Source organism: Colobus angolensis, unplaced genomic scaffold (assembly GCF_000951035.1).
Source record: "Colobus angolensis palliatus isolate OR3802 unplaced genomic scaffold, Cang.pa_1.0 Scaffold136, whole genome shotgun sequence".
Lineage (NCBI taxonomy): Eukaryota > Metazoa > Chordata > Mammalia > Primates > Cercopithecidae > Colobus > Colobus angolensis.
The window spans coordinates 1648426-1664546 of NW_012114444.1; the positions used below are offsets into that span (position 1 = coordinate 1648426).

Below are 16121 nucleotides of genomic sequence, written 5' to 3' on the forward strand. Positions count from 1 at the left end.
TCCTGACCTCGTGATCCGCCCGTCTGGGCCTCCCAAAGTGCTGGGATTACAGGCTTGAGCCACCGCGCCCGGCCTATTTTATTTATTTTTTGAGGAGGAGTCTCACTTTGTTGCCCAGGCTGGAGTGCACTGTCACGATTTTGGCTCACTGCAACTTCCCCCTCCTGGGTTCAAGTGATTCTCCTGCCTCAGCCTCCCGAGTAGCTGGAACTACAGGTACCCGCCACCGCGCCCGGCCAATTATTTTGTGTTTTTAGAACAGGCGGGGTTTCACCATGTTGGCCAGGCTGGTCTCGAACTCCTGACCTCAAATGATCACCCACCTTGGCCTCCCAGGGTCCTGGGATTACAGGCGTGAACCACTGCGCCCGGCCTATTTTTATTTTTTAAGTTTTTTAGAGACGGGGGTTTGCCTTCTTGCCTAGGCTGGTCTCAATCTCCTGGGCTCAAGCCATCCTCCCACCTCGGCCTCCGAAGTGCTGGGTTTACAGGAGTTAGCCACCACGCCCAGCCTGAACATCAACGAAAAAGTGTGCAAGGGGATGCGCGAGCAGAAAGCTTGAGTGCTAGCGCCTTAAGGGGACATTCCTTAACATTCCAGGTCAAAGAGGCTTTCTCAGTGCTTGCCTGTGGGTCACAGGTTAATACCCCTCCTCCCAGCAGCCAGCCAGTTACCAAGTCCTACTTGAGCCCCCTCCTTAATCTTCTCTAGAAACTGGCTCCTTTGTGTTGTTTCCCATCCTCTTCCACCATAAATGGAAACCATCATCTTTGCTTTCTGGACTGCCAGGGCGTCTCCATAACTCCTGTTGAGTTCCAGAAGTCCTGTCACTACTTCTCACATAGCAGACAGGGTGATCTCTCCAAAAGCCATCACTCATTGACTCTAGCCTCCTAACATCCCTTGGGGACTCCCCAGTTGCCTACGTAAAGTTAGCGCAGCTGTAAGTCTGCACTCCTCATCTTACTCTCTGCTCCAGCCTTGCCAGCCCACTGGAGGTTTTCTCGTGTCAGCAAGCTTTGTTATCGCTGTGCTCTCACAGTCTGGGCCCTGCGTGTAAAACACTTCCCCTAGGCTAACTCCTGCTCACCTCCTCAGTAGAGACGAGGCTTTCTTGGGGAAATCTTCCCTGAACAAAGCTGGATTGAGTGCCTTTCCTTTATGCTTGCACACAATCCTAAATTACCTCTTGGTGGCTCTTAGCACACGGCCCGTGTGGTTACTACCTAATGGATGTCATGATTCACCATAAAATGGTGAGCTTCATGCGAGTTGATTATGGCTGAAGTCTAGTTCGTAATAGGAGCTCCATAAATATTTATTTGTTGAGTGATGAAGGAATAAATGAGAGAATGATTATGAGGATCTTAACTAGAAGCAATACTAGCAAAAATGGAAAGAGACCTTCAGTCAGGAGGGAAATGAGCAGTCCTTGGTGGGATTGCTAATTTGTGGGAACTAAGAAGGAAGACCAGAGTGATGCAGGTGAGTAGCACAGCTGATGAGGTGGTGGCACCAACTGAGAATGATCATGATGAAGAAGGAGGTGCAACAACGAGGGAAAGGTGGTGTGTTCAGCGTGGGCCTCATTGAATTGGAGGTGCCTGTAGGACACATCTAAAGCCCAAGGGGAAGAGCAGGGCGAGAGCTGAGAGTTGATGGGTAGAGTATTCAGAGGAAGTCCATAGAGACAAGGAGTGGATCAAGTCCGGAATGCAGAGCTGCAAGCTGTATTCACTGAGGAAGAAGTTGCCTATGAACGGTAGCAAGAAGGTGACCAGGGGGGTCTGACAAGAACCAGGGGCTTCAAAGGTGCTCCCTGAAGCCACAGGGTGTTGAGTTTCAAGAAGCTATGTTAGCAGTTTCCAGCAGGGAAGTCCAGGGTGAAGCTGCCAAAACTCGCCATTTGATAGTTTTTGGTGAGAGAGCAAGAAGTTGAGTGATGTGATGGGAATGGGAAACATTGGAGTGTGGTGAACAGGGGTGAGGTGAAGACAGCGTCGTATATTGAAGGCGTTCAGAAGCCATTAGGGCCACGCACATATGTACTGAGAAGTGAGCAGTGAGCTAGATGCCACCAAATACTGCAGCAGCAGGTGAGACTGAGGAGCAGGGAGGGGGGTCAAGGATCATTTCTCAGCTTCTGGCCTATGAATGTATAGGGTGGTGGGACCATCCTCTGGATAGGGAACGCCAGAGAAGAGTCTGGGTGTATGTAGTAGGGAGGTCGGAAGTCCTAAGCTCATTTTGCTTGTATTAGATAGGTTTTGAAGTGCAGTTGAGGCATTCACATGGAGATGCCAGGGGAGCAGGTGAATGACGGTGCCTGGATCCAGGCAGAGATAAAGGCACCTACAGCCAGGTGTGCATGAAGTCTCCGTGGAGAAGGTATAGGTGGAGGGAGAGGAGGAGAACCTGGGCCAGAGCTCTGAAGACACCAGCATGGAGGGTCACCAAGGGTGCAGGAGAGCAGGAAAGAGGTAGGTGGGTCCTGGGACAGCTCGAGAGGGTGCAGGGCTACACCGGTTGACATCTGGGACAGTGACAAGGATTTCAGCCTGCTGGATTCATCAACTGCCTGAGCTTTCCTGTGACGGAGGTGGGCATGTGGACTAGAGAAACCACGGGCTTGGCCCTCACCGTCAGCTGAGGGGCAACCAGGCGTTCAGAGCTTCCAGTGTCTTGCAAGCTGAGGTGGTGGCTTTGAACTTGAGTTGTTTCATATTGAAAGAGATGAACAGAAAGAAGAGTGCTAAAGGTATATTAGTTGCAAAAGAACATTAATGAGTTTTTAAAAAGGGGAAAGCAGTTTGCCTAGGCTGGAGTGCAGTGGCATGATAACAGCTCACTGCAACCTACACCTCCCAGCTAATCCTCCCATGTTAGCCTCTTGAGTAGCTGGGACTACAAGCGGAAGCCACCACACCCAGCTAATTTCGTTTATTTTTTGTAGAGGAGAGTTCTCACTATGTTGCCCAGGCTGTTCTCAAACTTCTGGGCGCAAGCAATCCTCCTGCCTCGGCCTCCCAGAGTGCTGGGATTACAGGTGTGAGCCACTACGTAGTGTTTCCTGTACTCAAATCATAGAATGTTTGAAAAACCAGGATATCAGCCATGTTTCAAAACCACATTATTCCCATGGATGTTTTGTTTTACTCTCAAAACCCAAAAGCATAAAATCAAACCCCTACATACTGGAGACTTCAGGCTTTCAAAGAGATTGGGCAAATCAAACCACCTTATTTTTCAGGATAGTTGATAAACTCATCTGTTGTTGATGCTCAGAATGATTAGCACAAGTAGGAAGGAAACACGCAGACCTCAATTTTCATAGACTTCACTTTTCACAGTATTTTAAACAATTATTCTTAGACGTTGGAAAGGGGTAAGGAAAAATTTTCCTATTTAGTCTGCTGCACATATTCTTTTTTTTTTTGGAGACAGAATTTCACTCTTGTTGCCCAGGCTGGAGTGCAGTGGCGCGATCTTGGCTCACCACAACCTCCGCCTCCTGGTTTAAGCAATTCTCCTGCCTCAGCCTCCTGAGTAGCTGGGATTACAGACATGCGCCACCACGCCCGGCTAATTTTGTATTTTTAGTAGAGATAGGGTTTCTTCATGGTTGTCAGGCTGGTCTCAAACTCCAGACCTCAGGTGATCCGCCTGCCTTGGCCTCCCAAAGTGCTGGGATGAGAGGCATGAGCCACCACCCCTGCCCTGCTGCACATATTCTGACACCATGTGTTTGGTGAACCCAGACCCTGTAGAGCATCTTTAACTGGCGATTGTTTGATATAGGTGCCCTTCCCCCTCCCTCTTTTTGCCTGATTTTATTTCCCTTTCTAGATTATACCACTCAAATCAGGAAGCACTGAATATTTTGTAAGTTTGTTTGGGTGAGAGCAAGAATAATCTTTTCTTGATTTTTTTTTTTTTTTTTAAACCTTTAACTGCTGCTGAGGTTGAGACATAAGCTATCTAGCATGCTGTTACCTGAAACACACATGGCAGGAGGGAAGGCGATACAGTCCTGCCATTGCAGACCAGTGGGAAAGGCCAAAGAGTGTTTTGAGTAGCAATGTACATGGTCAAAGCATCATGTGTGTACTATTTCATTTGAGTTTGATTATGCACTTTGAACCTGGCTGGTTAGGATTTGATAGACAGTTATGGTTTGGGATCTTTTTTATGAAAATTAACAAAATATATATATAAATATACACACCTACATGTGGATAGTTCTGTCTGTGTCTTAAGTTCTTTGTGTGCATGCAGCTGTTGTGGTCACACGTCTGATGGGCGGGTAGAGGTAGAAATAGAGTTCCTGTGTTTCCCAGGCTGGCCTTCAACTCCTGGGCTCCAGTGATCCTCCCTCCTGGGCCTCCCGAAGTGTTGAGATGACAGGCGTGGGCCACCGTGCCTGGCTCTACATTTACTCTTTAAATACTTTCTTGTTGGAATGAAAGAGGCAGGGTGGCTCACACCTATAATCCCAGCACTTTGGGGAGGCTGAGACAGGAGGATTCCTTGAGGCCAGGAGTCTGAGACTAGCCAGGTCAACAAAGCAAGACCTCCCTGCTGTTTCTTAAAAGAAGGGAAAAACCCTCAAGTTCCCATTTGGGTATCTTTTGGAAACTGCTGATAGCTCAGCCTTTGTTGTTACTGTTGGTATTGCCTCCAAACACACTCTCAGTTTTACCATTTTGTTTTTGTGAACTAAGCAAGAACAGGAATTAATTTATACAGTTAATCCTATCTGGACAAATTCTGGAAGATTACTGAAGTCTCTTTCACTTTTTTTTTTTTTTGAGACGGAGTCTCGCTGTGCCGCCCAGGCTGGAGTGCAGTGGCCAGATCTCAGCTCACTGTAAGCTCCGCCTCCCGGGTTTACGCCATTCTCCTGCCTCAGCCTCCTGAGTAGCTGGGACTACAGGCGCCCGCCACCTCGCCCGGCTAGTTTTTTGTATTTTTTAGTAGAGACGGGGTTTCACCGTGTTAGCCAGGATGGTCTCGATCTCCTGACCTCGTGATCCACCTGTCTCGGCCTCCCAAAGTGCTGGGATTACAGGCTTGAGCCACCGCGCCCGGCCTCTTTCACTTAAAGTGTTTTCATTTAAGAAAAAAACCTTTAATTGTAGTCTACACAATTGTAGCCCTATCCCTCCCCGTGAGGTCCCATACTCTGGAGGCATTGAGGTTAGGCAGAAGGCACAAGAATGGGGCCAGGGCCCATTGCTCTGGAACTGATGGCTGCCTCTGACTTCATGGACATCCCTGCACCGGCTTCCTGGTGCTCACCAGCAGATGTAGGAATTCAGTCATCCATGGCTTCGTGTCCCCTTTTTCCGTGGTCTATATTCCATGGTGTGAATAGCCTGTAAGGGTAAATATCCTATTTGGGTACAACCGCTTTACTCTTAGTCTGTCAGAATCTGTGAAAGCGTTTTTTTGGCTTTCTTGTTTGCTGTGTTCCTTTAAAGATGGTTGAGATAAAACCACTCAGAAAAGAAAGTTTTTTGCCTTATACTTACTAAAATATTGATTTATTCCAAAGTTGTCTTTATTTACTTTTCACTGACCTCAAAGGGAAAACTTAGACAACTCAGAGAAACATGAAACATTCTCAGAGGAAGGAGTAATGAGCATGGTTCTGCATTAATGTGTTCTCTCCTTAGCAGAGGATATAGAACTACAGCAGCTTGGGCCAGGCGTTGTGGCTCATGCCTCTAATCCCAGCACTTTGGGAGGCAGAGGCGGGTGGATCCCTGAAGTCCGAAACCAGCGTGGGCAACATAGTGAAACCCCATCTCTACAAAAAATACAAAAATTAGCCAGGTGTGGTGGCACGCGCCTGTAGTCCCAGCTACTCAGGAGGCTGAGGCAGAAGGGTTGCTTCAGCCTGGGAGGCGGAGGTTGCAGACAGCCAGTATCACACTACTGCACTCCAGTCTGGCGACAGAGTGAGACCTTGTCTCAAGGAAAGCAGCACTACAAACTGCAGCTCATTCTTTCTAAAGATAGCTGGAAAATGACAGAAGAGAGAGTAACACATCCAGATTCAGTTCCCTACCATGAGAAGTTCCTTTTGCCTTGTTTGTGGATATTGTTGTTAGTTCATTGCAGCTGTCTTGAGTAATGTACAGAGGCTAATGTGATCAAAGAAAGATTCATCCCTTGTTTTTCTAGTTAAAAGTCATAGCACAGGTTTCTAGTAACATTCAAATGATAAGACACTGTCTGTAATGCTAATTACAAAAATGCAGTATTAAAGTAATTTGGTACAGCATTTAAGGGGGGTGATCCCTCCTCCCATCTCATTTCCCTCCCTTTTTCGTATTTCACATTTATTCTTTTGCCTAAGACAGAAAATTGGTATGATTCTCATATGCTGCATAGAACATGTAGCTCCATCACATCCCACAGCTTTCTAGAGGTCTTTGGGGTTGGAACACGAAGTTTAACTTCTGTTTCTGTTTTTCCTTGAATTCTTTTGTTTCCTGGCCCTTTTCCATCCTGTCAGTTCCCCTTAACTTACCACCCACTGTCGTCCATACTCCCCCTTTGTGTTGGTTGTCTCAAAACAGCATTCAGTGGAATTCACTGAGTGGGTGAATTCTGTGAAGTTGCCTTTTCTGGCAGTGCTGTTGCTCAGTGATGCACAAACATGGCATTTGCCCTTTGGGAGACAAAGATCTGGTTTTTTGTTTTGTTTTGTTTTTTTGTTTTTGTTTTGTTTTGAGATAGAGTCTCCCAGGCTGGAGTGCAGCGGGTTCAAGAAATTCTCCTGCCTTATCCTCCCGAGTAGCTGGGATTACAGGCGCCTGCCACCACGCCCGGCTAATCTGGCTAATATTCTTTAGCCAGATTTTAGTAGAGATGGGGGCTTCACCATGTTGGTCAGGCTGGTCTTGAACTCCTGACCTCAGGACCTCAGGTGATCCGCCCGCCTCGGCCTCACAAAGTGCTGAGATTACAGGCGTAAGTCACTGCGCCCGGTAAATCTGGCTCATATTCTTTAAAGGAGCCAAAGGCACTGCTTTACTGTTTGCTTTGAGGGGAAGTAGTGGCCGATCTGATTGTGACACCTTTTAGCACTGGTGACTTGATTTATCTAAAGTTAACTGTTAAAGTTAGCTGGCCTTATACAATGTTAAAAGTAATGAAAATTCATCAGTTTCTCCAAAAAACAGCAACAACACCACACAGAGCACACAGTGGCTGAAGTTTTTGTTAGCAATAAGAATACAGTAGGCATATATATATGCATATATATACACACATATATGTATATATGTATGTATATATGTATATAATATTCCCCTCCCCCCCGGGAATTCACATTCTCCTCCTGGGTAAAGGAGAGGGTTGTATTTTGTGATTCTTTTTTCCTGCCCCAAGTGGCTAGCGATACAGCCCCAGCGCGCCGGGCACTGAGTCCCTGGAGCACGGCGTGGGGGGCCTGGCGCAGACACGACTCAGGACCGGGTCGGTCTCCGGCCAGAAAGAACTATGTTCCGGCCGCCCGGGTCGCGGGCCCAGGATGCATCACTGCAGGCCTCCATCCTGCCTCGGCGGAAGTCTGCAAGAATCCTGCGGGCGTCCTCCAGAGCGAGCAGAGGAGGAGCTCAGTGCCGAGGCCCAAGCGCGCCCCGCCGTGGCCCCTCCCCGTGCCCCTCCGCCGCTGCTCCCCTCGCAAAGGGGAGACCTGGACGCTGCCCGGTGGCCTCGGCGGGGGCCCTGTCCTTAGCCGCTCTGAATCCCAAGTGAGAAGAATGAAACGTCCTGACGCTGTCCGGCTTCCGGTTCTTGGAGAGGGCGGGAACTCTCCGCCGAGAGAACTGTGCGGAGTCAGGAAGCGCTGGCGCTCCTTCGCTTTCACGAGACTAAGCGGAATCCGACTTTAAACCAAGTAAAGCCGGCTGCCTGCTGGAGTATTTTTGTCATAGTATTTTTATTTGGGGATCAGGGTATTCTGCTGCGGACCCTGAGTCCCAATGGAGGAGGCTTATAACCGCAGAAAGCAATTTTTTTTTTTTTGAAAGAATTGCTGAGTTTTCTGGATTGCACTTTCAAAAACTTTCCTTAAACTTTGCGTGGCGTGTGTGTTGCAGAAACTGGTGTCTACACATTACAAAAGTGTACTGTTTACACCTATTTGTGATGCACCCATCGTGTTTTTTTTCCATGGACCACCTATTAAACTTCCTGCTGGAGCGCTCTTGGCCCCCTTCCTGCTTTCCGGGCCACATCCTGTTGTAAATCGGTGCTACTTGTGGGGTTTTGTTTGTGGATTGGGGATATTTAAGGAACAATTTATTGAAACTACTGAAGACTTTGTTTCCTCCTTTGGGTTTTACTTTTTAAATAAATTCGGTTAGGAAAAAGCATTCTTTTGCTAGTGGAGTTCAAATTCAAATACCCAGACTGTAGATTCTCCAAATGCCTTTCTCACCAGGGAGGGCAGCTCCCAGGAGTAGTGACGGCAGGTAAGCTGGGATAGGCTGACTTCATCACCTTGTAGGTGAGGAAGGCCAGAATGGATAGTCTGGCCAGGCCTCCACAGCTGAGCCAGCTTCTGGGTGGCGGGGGAGATGAGAACGGGAGGCAGGTTCCAGTATCCTCTGGACTTGCAGGAAGGCAGGCATTCTGCGTATCGCTGAGCACTGCGGTAAGCGTTCCGTTTACTCATGTATTCCTGCCTTTTTCTTCCTCTTGGTTCTCTTGTCCCCGAGCCGCCTTGTCCACTCTATTCCCTTAGGGCCTTTCCATCTATCTCCTGAGTGCCCAACCTGAAACTGCACCCAAGAGTTAAAATCTCTTAAAATCTCACCGTCTTGCAGAAAGAAATTGAGGCTGGTTTAAAGATCCTCAGCTAAAGAGAGTGGGCTGAGGTTCCCCCATACCAGTTGGATTCAGAGAGAGCCTCTTGTAGGGAGGCCTCATGTGGTCTTCACCTGGGCCTCAGCATGTGAGCCCTCTAACAGAGAGCTCGCCGAAGACCACAGTACTTGTTAAAGGTGGTCTCAACCCCGTCTAAGCTTCCCACTACCCCATGTCTGAGGGCAAAAACCCCTCTTTGCACCCTGAAGACACACTCAAGATGGAAGACTGTCAAGGCCATCCCTGCCAGATTCCATTAATGTGGTCCTAATGGGCCACACCAGCATGAAACAAACTGTGTTGGATTCCTTTGAAGAAAACTAAGTCCGCCTCAGAAACTGGCAGACCCTGTAATCTTCAGAGGTATTATTTAAAAAAGCACACCTGCCTCAAAGCCCCTGTTTCATCCACGGAAGCATCGCAGAAGCCTCTCTGTATTAGGGGCAGCTTTACGGCACTCTGGGCCCCTTTTGCTCTTGACCAGGGCCGACGCCAAAGGCTAGATGGTGCATGCTTCCAGGTAGCGGATCACTGTTCACAGAAGCGGAAGCAATGGGGCTACCTCCCCCTACAAGTCCCTGCCCTCGGAGCAAGTGGCCAGTGCCCATGGTGCCTCAAGGCAGCAGCTGCCCCTCCTGCCCCCTCCCAGTCTCTTTCCTGCAGTATCTGGGGACAGGTGATGGGGTGTCACTGTAGTTACTATTGAGGGAACTGAAGAAAATCCACATGGAAGGATAACATCTACCATACCTCACTTTCCCCTCGCTTGATTGTAAATGTCTAATCGTTCCCTCCAACCCCTGTGGGCAAACATCCATGCATTCTTTGAGTTCTAGCTACTGGTCAGTAGTTCTGAGTGTAGGATTGACATGGTGGGACACAGCCAAGGTCCCTGGGGCCTAGAGGTCCAGCGTGCCTGCCTCCCTTCCTCGCTGTGCTCCTTCCGCTCCCCCACCCCACGCTCTTGGTTTCTGGCGCCGAGCTTGGGGTGGGGAGGCAGCTGGATAGGGTCTTCAAGTTGGAGAGAAACCCCGCCCACGCCTGGACCCCGCCGCTCCCTGCCACTCCCAGCCGAGGCCGTCAGGGGCTTGCGGTTTGAGAAATACAATCTGGAAGAGAAAACTTGGGCCTTTTCTTCCATTATCCTCTGTCCCCGCCCCCCACACCTCTTACAAATTTAGCCCAGGAGCTTCCTATCCCCACCGACTTGAAGGGTTTATCGGTCTTAAGAGCGAAATCCTGGCGGAGTGCAGTCCCTCGGGGCTAGCATCCACGTTCCGCCTTTGCCCTGCCCGAGCTGTTCCGAGGGATCCCTGCAAGGGCAGCGCTCCAGCTTTCACCCTTGGGGTCGGGGAAATAAGGCGTCCACAAAGGGTGCAACCAAGTCACGGTCAGTGCAGACCCAAAGGACGCACCCGAAGTGCAGGTAGGGAAGGCGGGCGCATGCGCGCAGTACGGGGTTAGGCTTCCCATCCTGGGGCTCCGCTCTAGCCCCGCAGCGTCTCGGTGGCCGGCCTCGTCCTCCGCCCACCGCGCGGGGGCGCCGCTCTAGCCCCGCGCCGTCTCGGTGGCCGGCCGCCCACTCCGCGGCGTTCGGGGAAATGGCTGCGAGACCCTACAGGCCTGCGGCCTGCGGTAAGTGGCGTCCCGGGCGCCGGGTAGAGGAGCCGGCTGCTGCTTGGGCCGCCCTTGGGAGCGGGGCGGGGCCGGCATCGGAGCCCGGCCGGTGAGAGCCGTGGATCCCTCAGAGGCCGCTCCAGCCGAGAAGATGGCGGCCGCGGAAGGGAGCGAGCGAGCGAGCGGGCGGGCGGGGCCGGTGAGAGCAGCCCCGGGCAGGGGGCGCGGGCTTCAGACGTCGGCCCTGGTGGGCTGCGTGAGGTTGAGGCGACTGGCGAGCACTCTGTGGTCGCGGCAGGAACGGTTTCGAGGGTCAAGTCGGGGCGGCAGCTCGCGGGGAGGAGCGGAAGGCTGGCCTGGGCGAGTGCGGCCCGGGGCTCGGGGGGCCGCGCAGCTGGCTTATAGGTGCAGCTGGTTTCCCTAGGCATCCCTGGGAGCCTTGGCGCTTCCTCCCGGGCCTTGGGTGCGGCCACCCGGTGGCAGGCTTAGCTTCTGGCGTGCCTTCGGGGGATTCCGGCACTGCGGGGCGGCTGGCGCTGCGGGAAGCGCGAAGAGCGCGGATTCGCTTCCCAGAGAATGCGTCCTTACCTCCCCGCGCTGGTTTTCAGTTTTTTTGTGGAATCGTTCGTTGCGTTGGTGTGTACTGGCCGTATCTGTGACACATTTTGCCTTCCAGTGACCCTGGAAGCCGAAAAGGCCAGTTCCTGCGCTTGGCGGGAGGGGTGCCCGTGCTGCCTCCGCTGCGGCGTCCGGGGCTCCTTCTCGCAGTTTTGAGACAGTGGAGGTCAGGGCCGGCATTTCTGCTATAAATAAAGCACTTTAATATTTAAGTTTAGAGTTTGGGCCATAGGTAGCAGTAGTTTACAGAGTTACCAGTTAGTGAAAATACTCTTTTTAACTTGTGCCTGGGCCATTGATATCCATGTCATCTGCCTGCTGATGGAATGAGATTTGAGCCTAGTGTACTCAGGGACTTAGGAGGAGGGAAAGGGCAGATGGGAACGCCTTTTCGGTATATTCACATAGCCTAGCTATACCCCGTTTTGCATGGTTCCCTAGGGCCACGTATGACTTGGTTGAAATACAGTTCTCAGCAGTGAAAAGGTCCTTAGTGCGTTTTAAGGAGTAAATACAGTCCTTTTATTAATGGACATTCATTGCATACTGTGTTAGCACGAGGGATATAGCAGTGACCAAGGTGGCCCCTGTCCCAGTCCTCCTGGAGACAAGTTCAGTGGAGAACTTGAGAGATTATTCCAGCTCCTTCCTTTAAATCAGATGTTGCCAACCCATTTACCCTGGAGCGTAGGGCTCGTTAGTGGCCCTTTGGGTTGCTGTTTGTGTATGTATGTATGTCTGTGACTATTCCACTATTTTTCTATTTTAAATACAGCATAGACATCTCAGAAGTGTCACCCAGGAAGACAGACACAGCCCTGTTGTGAAACTCCCTGCCTAATGCACACTTGGTTTCCTACTTGCTGTGTACATGGGGAGGAGGTGTCTGTTCTTGTAGTCTTGTTTCAACAAGTTTCATGAGTAGGACACCTCTTATCTTGTTTTGGAAAAGCGTATATCTTGAATTTTCTTCAGGCTTTCCACCAGAGGCTGACCCTTAGTAGTAGTTGGTTGAATTCAGACTATGTCAAGCAGAGCGAATTGTGCTGTGATGAGAAGACAGGGCACAAATAAGATAATTTGTGATTGACTGCCCAGCTGTACCTATGGTTACCAGACAGCCCAGCCCATGTTGCATGTGTATGTGTGAGCATCACAATGGCTTGTCTAGGACGTGTGTATCATCAGTTTGGCCTTGAAGGGTGGTGGAGTTTCTTCATGTGAGGAGGGAATGATTGGAATGGGCATTGGCTCCCGTTTTGTTTCGCGGTGAAGTTGGCAGGTTCTGCTGTTGATACTGTGTTTTTCTACAGCCTTAGGGTCATAATTCCTTAAGGTCAGTACTGTGGAGCCCAGTGGGGTGCTTCTTTTTAGTGTTTATTTTTAAGCTGTGCCACATCTTCAGTGTTTGGAATCTCTGTAAACAAGGCACGTTTTTCCTTTTTGTATACCTGTCCAAGTGTATACATGATACCAAGTGGCTTGTTGGGCTCTTGAAGAGCAAAGATTGAATGTGTTTAACAGGTGACTCCCTACTATCCGTGGTCCCTGCACTCTCCACTTGCCTGAGAGGTCTCATCTCTGTCTGGCAGGCTTAGAAGACCACTCGGAAATTGTCTGTCAACAGAGTCTCTCACTTACCTTTCTGATTTAAATGATGGGGTCCCTTACAGTGGATACGAAGATCAGCCTCTTTATGGCTGCTATCAAATGATGTTCGTTAACTGCATTACAAAGGTTCTGTGATGAACAGTTAATGGAAATGTACTGATTGGGAAAGAGGAGGCCAAAGAACGAAGTCCGCTTTGCTGATTTCCTGTGCGTGTCCACACTCATCTGTGAGACAGTCTGTGCTGTCCAGGTCCATTTTATTTTTTGAGTAGTAATTTTGAGGGTAAGTTGTTATATGAATAGGTGATTGTACATATTTTGATAAGAATTCTGTAACCATGACCATAAAACTTAACAGGTGGTAATGATCGTGTGTTAAATTGTAAAGGAGGCATTTCTCTCCTTGGGTATCAAATTTTGATGCCGTGGTTTTGTTTTGCATATGCTGATACAGACATTTAAGTGGTATTTAATATACCTTTTTAATAAGATAAATCAACACCTTTTGCAAAATGAAGATACCTTAATGTGTTTGGTTACAAAAATAATACACATACAGGAAACTTAAACATTATGTAAAAATAGTAAAAACACCAGAAAGGGCACTGTCCTGAAAAGCTCCACATTACAGCTGTTTTGCACTAGTGAATGGGATGTGTTGGAGGCTGTGGCCACTGCCCTGGCCAGCTTGTCCCCGGCTCTCACTCGCGTGCCAGGGAGTTTTTCTCACGGCTGTGCATGTGATGATTCATCACCCTTAAAGAATTCCCGGCTGGGCATGGTGGCTCATGCCTGGAATCCCAGCACTTTGGGAGGCCAAGACGCTTGTCAGAAGTTCGAGACCAGCCTGGCCAACATGGTGAAACCCCGTCTCTAATTAAAAATACAAAAATTAGCTGGGTTTGGTGGCACCTGCCTGTAATCCCAGCTACTTGAGAGGCCGAGGTGGAAGAATCGCTTGAACCTGGGAGGTCAGGTTGCGGTGAGCCGAGACCGCACCACTGCACTCCAGCCTGGGTGACAGTGAGACTGTCTCAAAAAAAAAAAAAAATTCCTGGCCGGGCGCAGTGGTTCAAGCCTGTAATCCCAGCAGTTTGGGAGGCCAAGATGGGCAGATCACGCGGTCAGGAGATCGAGACCATCCTGGCTAACACGGTGAAACCCCGTCTCTACTAAAGAAAAAAAAATACAAAAAACTAGCTGGCATTGTGGCGGGCGCCTGTAGTCCCAGCTACCCGGGAGGCTGAGGCAGGAGAATGGCGTGAATCCGGGAGGCGGAGCTTGCAGTGAGCTGAGATCTGGCCACTGGACTCCAGCCTGGGCAACAGAGCGAGACTCCAAAAAAAAAAAAGAAGAATTCCCTTAAGCCAAGCACGCAGATGCGTTCCTGTAGTTCCAGCACTTTGGGAGGCTGAGACCAGAGGCCAGAGGATCTCTTGAAGCCAGGAGTTCCAGGCTATAGTGAGCTGTGATTGTGCTACTGCTCTCCAGCCTGGGTGACAAAGCAAGACTCTGTCCACCCCCCACCCCCCCCAAAAAAAGAATTTCACTATATAGATGTTTCTTGATTTTTCAAAGTAGTCTGTTAGTTTGTGTTCCGCTTGTCACCTTTCTGAGAAAAAAAAAACTCATAAGTTTGTGTGTACTTCCTATTTACTTCTTCTGGGTCACCGGGAAGCACTCCCTGCCCTCCATGAAAACAGTATGTCTCCTGCTCTCTTCCCTGTGCCAAGCCCATATGGGGCTGTTAGCAAATATGTCGGACAAATAGACTCGCCAAAGAGGGCGTCTCTCTCCAAACCCTCGCCAGCACAGGCTGTGTCGCTTTCTCAGGTGGCACCTACTGTCTGTTGCACACTTGCCACAGATGATTTGGCACTTGACATGTCTCTTCAGAAAACCTTGTAGGAAGCTGTGAGGTCATTAGCATCCCCATTTCACAGACAGGAAAGTGCGGCCCTTAGAAGCACTGCCTGGTACCCTGTGGCCCCCGCATTTGTAGACAGATGCACTGCCTGGTACACTGTGGGCCCCTTCCCCCCGTCCCCCCACTGCCGCTGTTACCATTTGCAGCTGGGGTCTAACCCTGCGTTCATAGACAGGTTCCCCCTTGAGCCCCCCAACCCTCATCTGCTTCACTGAGGACTTGTCCTGGTTGTAAATGTCTGGGTGGGCGTGGGCACTGCTGGCTGCAGCTGTCAGGACTGGGAACGCGGAACCTGCACCAAGGGGAGTGGGCCCCAGGGATACTCCCAAGACCCTGGAGACACAGGCCAGGTAGACACTGGCCTGGCCTCTTTGGATTTGCTAGACTGTAACTAAAACATAATGTTTTCAGTTTCACATGTTTGAGTAGTAAAATACCTTTCTGCTCACTTCTTCCCACCCATGCAGCAGTGATTGGGGGCCCGGGAAGTTGCTTGTCATACGTGTTTGACTCTGTCGAATCCAGCTGTACATGTAAAAATGGATACAGAAAAAAACCCTTTTATGTCAAAACTCCTCTTTGTCTTCAGCTGGGACCATCCCCCTACCCCCTAAAACAGAACTAGACATTGGCCTCTCAATCCCAGGGAAAGAAAGGAAGATTCCAGTTGAAATACAAAGTTAATTCTTGACTTTTGAGTTTACAAGGTCCCCAAGCAGTAATTTTGCCCCTTAGGCTGTGACCTTCATGAGTTGGAATTCCAGGCTGGGTGTGAGGGCTGATGCACTTTGGGAGGCTGAGGCGTGATGATCACTTGAGCCCAGGAGTTTGAGATCAGACCGGGCAACATGGCAAAACCCTGTTATTGGTTGGGGCGGGATATATATATATAAATTCATATATGTATAAATTATATATTTTTACATATTTATATATAATTTATATTATATATAGATATATAATGTATATTAATTTGTATATATATAAATTTTTATATATATCTATAAATAGCCGGGCACTGTAGTGCATGCTTGTAGTCGCAGCTACCAGGGAGGCTGAGGTAGAAGGATAACCTGAGCCCAGGGAGATTGAGGCTGCAGTGAGCCTTGATCAGTCGCTCCACTGCCCTCCAGCCTGGGTAACAGAGAGAGACTCCATCTCAACTACAACAAAAAAATTGGCTGCAGCTCCAATTTGAGAAGCAATTCATGTGAGAGAAGGGGTTTTAAAGAAGAAACCGCATTCTCTCCACCTGAACTTAGGTGGACATCATCTCACTTGGCCTTGTCAGTAATCACATGAAACTGAATGAGAATAGACGGGGTGTCTGGAAAAATCGAATGTGGAAGCAGTACCTGTCACTGCCGCGAGGATCCTGACTGAACGGGAATGGCCTCAGGGTTGCTCTTGAGAGTCAGGGAGCAGCCTTTCTGGCTCCAGCAGTGGAAGGCGCTGCTCTGTGTCAGT

General features: G+C 49.6%; 2 protein-coding genes across 4 annotated transcripts in view; one reads left to right on the forward strand and one right to left on the reverse strand.

Annotated features, from left to right (window-relative positions):
- Positions 1 to 14950, reverse strand: part of GID8 (GID complex subunit 8) — a 22307-nt gene extending 7357 nt beyond the window's left edge. Inside the window, exons 1-2 of the mRNA XM_011934470.1 lie at positions 14940 to 14950; positions 8832 to 8834 (exon numbers count right to left, since the gene is read on the reverse strand). The gene's annotated coding sequence lies outside the window, so the exon portion shown is untranslated. The remainder of the gene's footprint in view (positions 1 to 8831; positions 8835 to 14939) is intronic.
- Positions 1 to 16121, forward strand: part of DIDO1 (death inducer-obliterator 1) — a 71011-nt gene that overhangs the window by 8863 nt on the left and 46027 nt on the right. The window contains exon 1 of one of the 3 annotated variants that reach the window (XM_011934466.1): positions 9701 to 10516. The exons of 1 other annotated variant lie outside the window; for it this stretch is intronic. In XM_011934466.1, the coding sequence (XP_011789856.1) occupies positions 10483 to 10516 (34 nt within the window). In that variant the 5' untranslated portion in view covers positions 9701 to 10482. Of the gene's footprint in view, positions 1 to 9700; positions 10517 to 16121 lie in introns of those variants that run through there. One more of the 3 variants, XM_011934468.1, reaches the window with a different exon arrangement.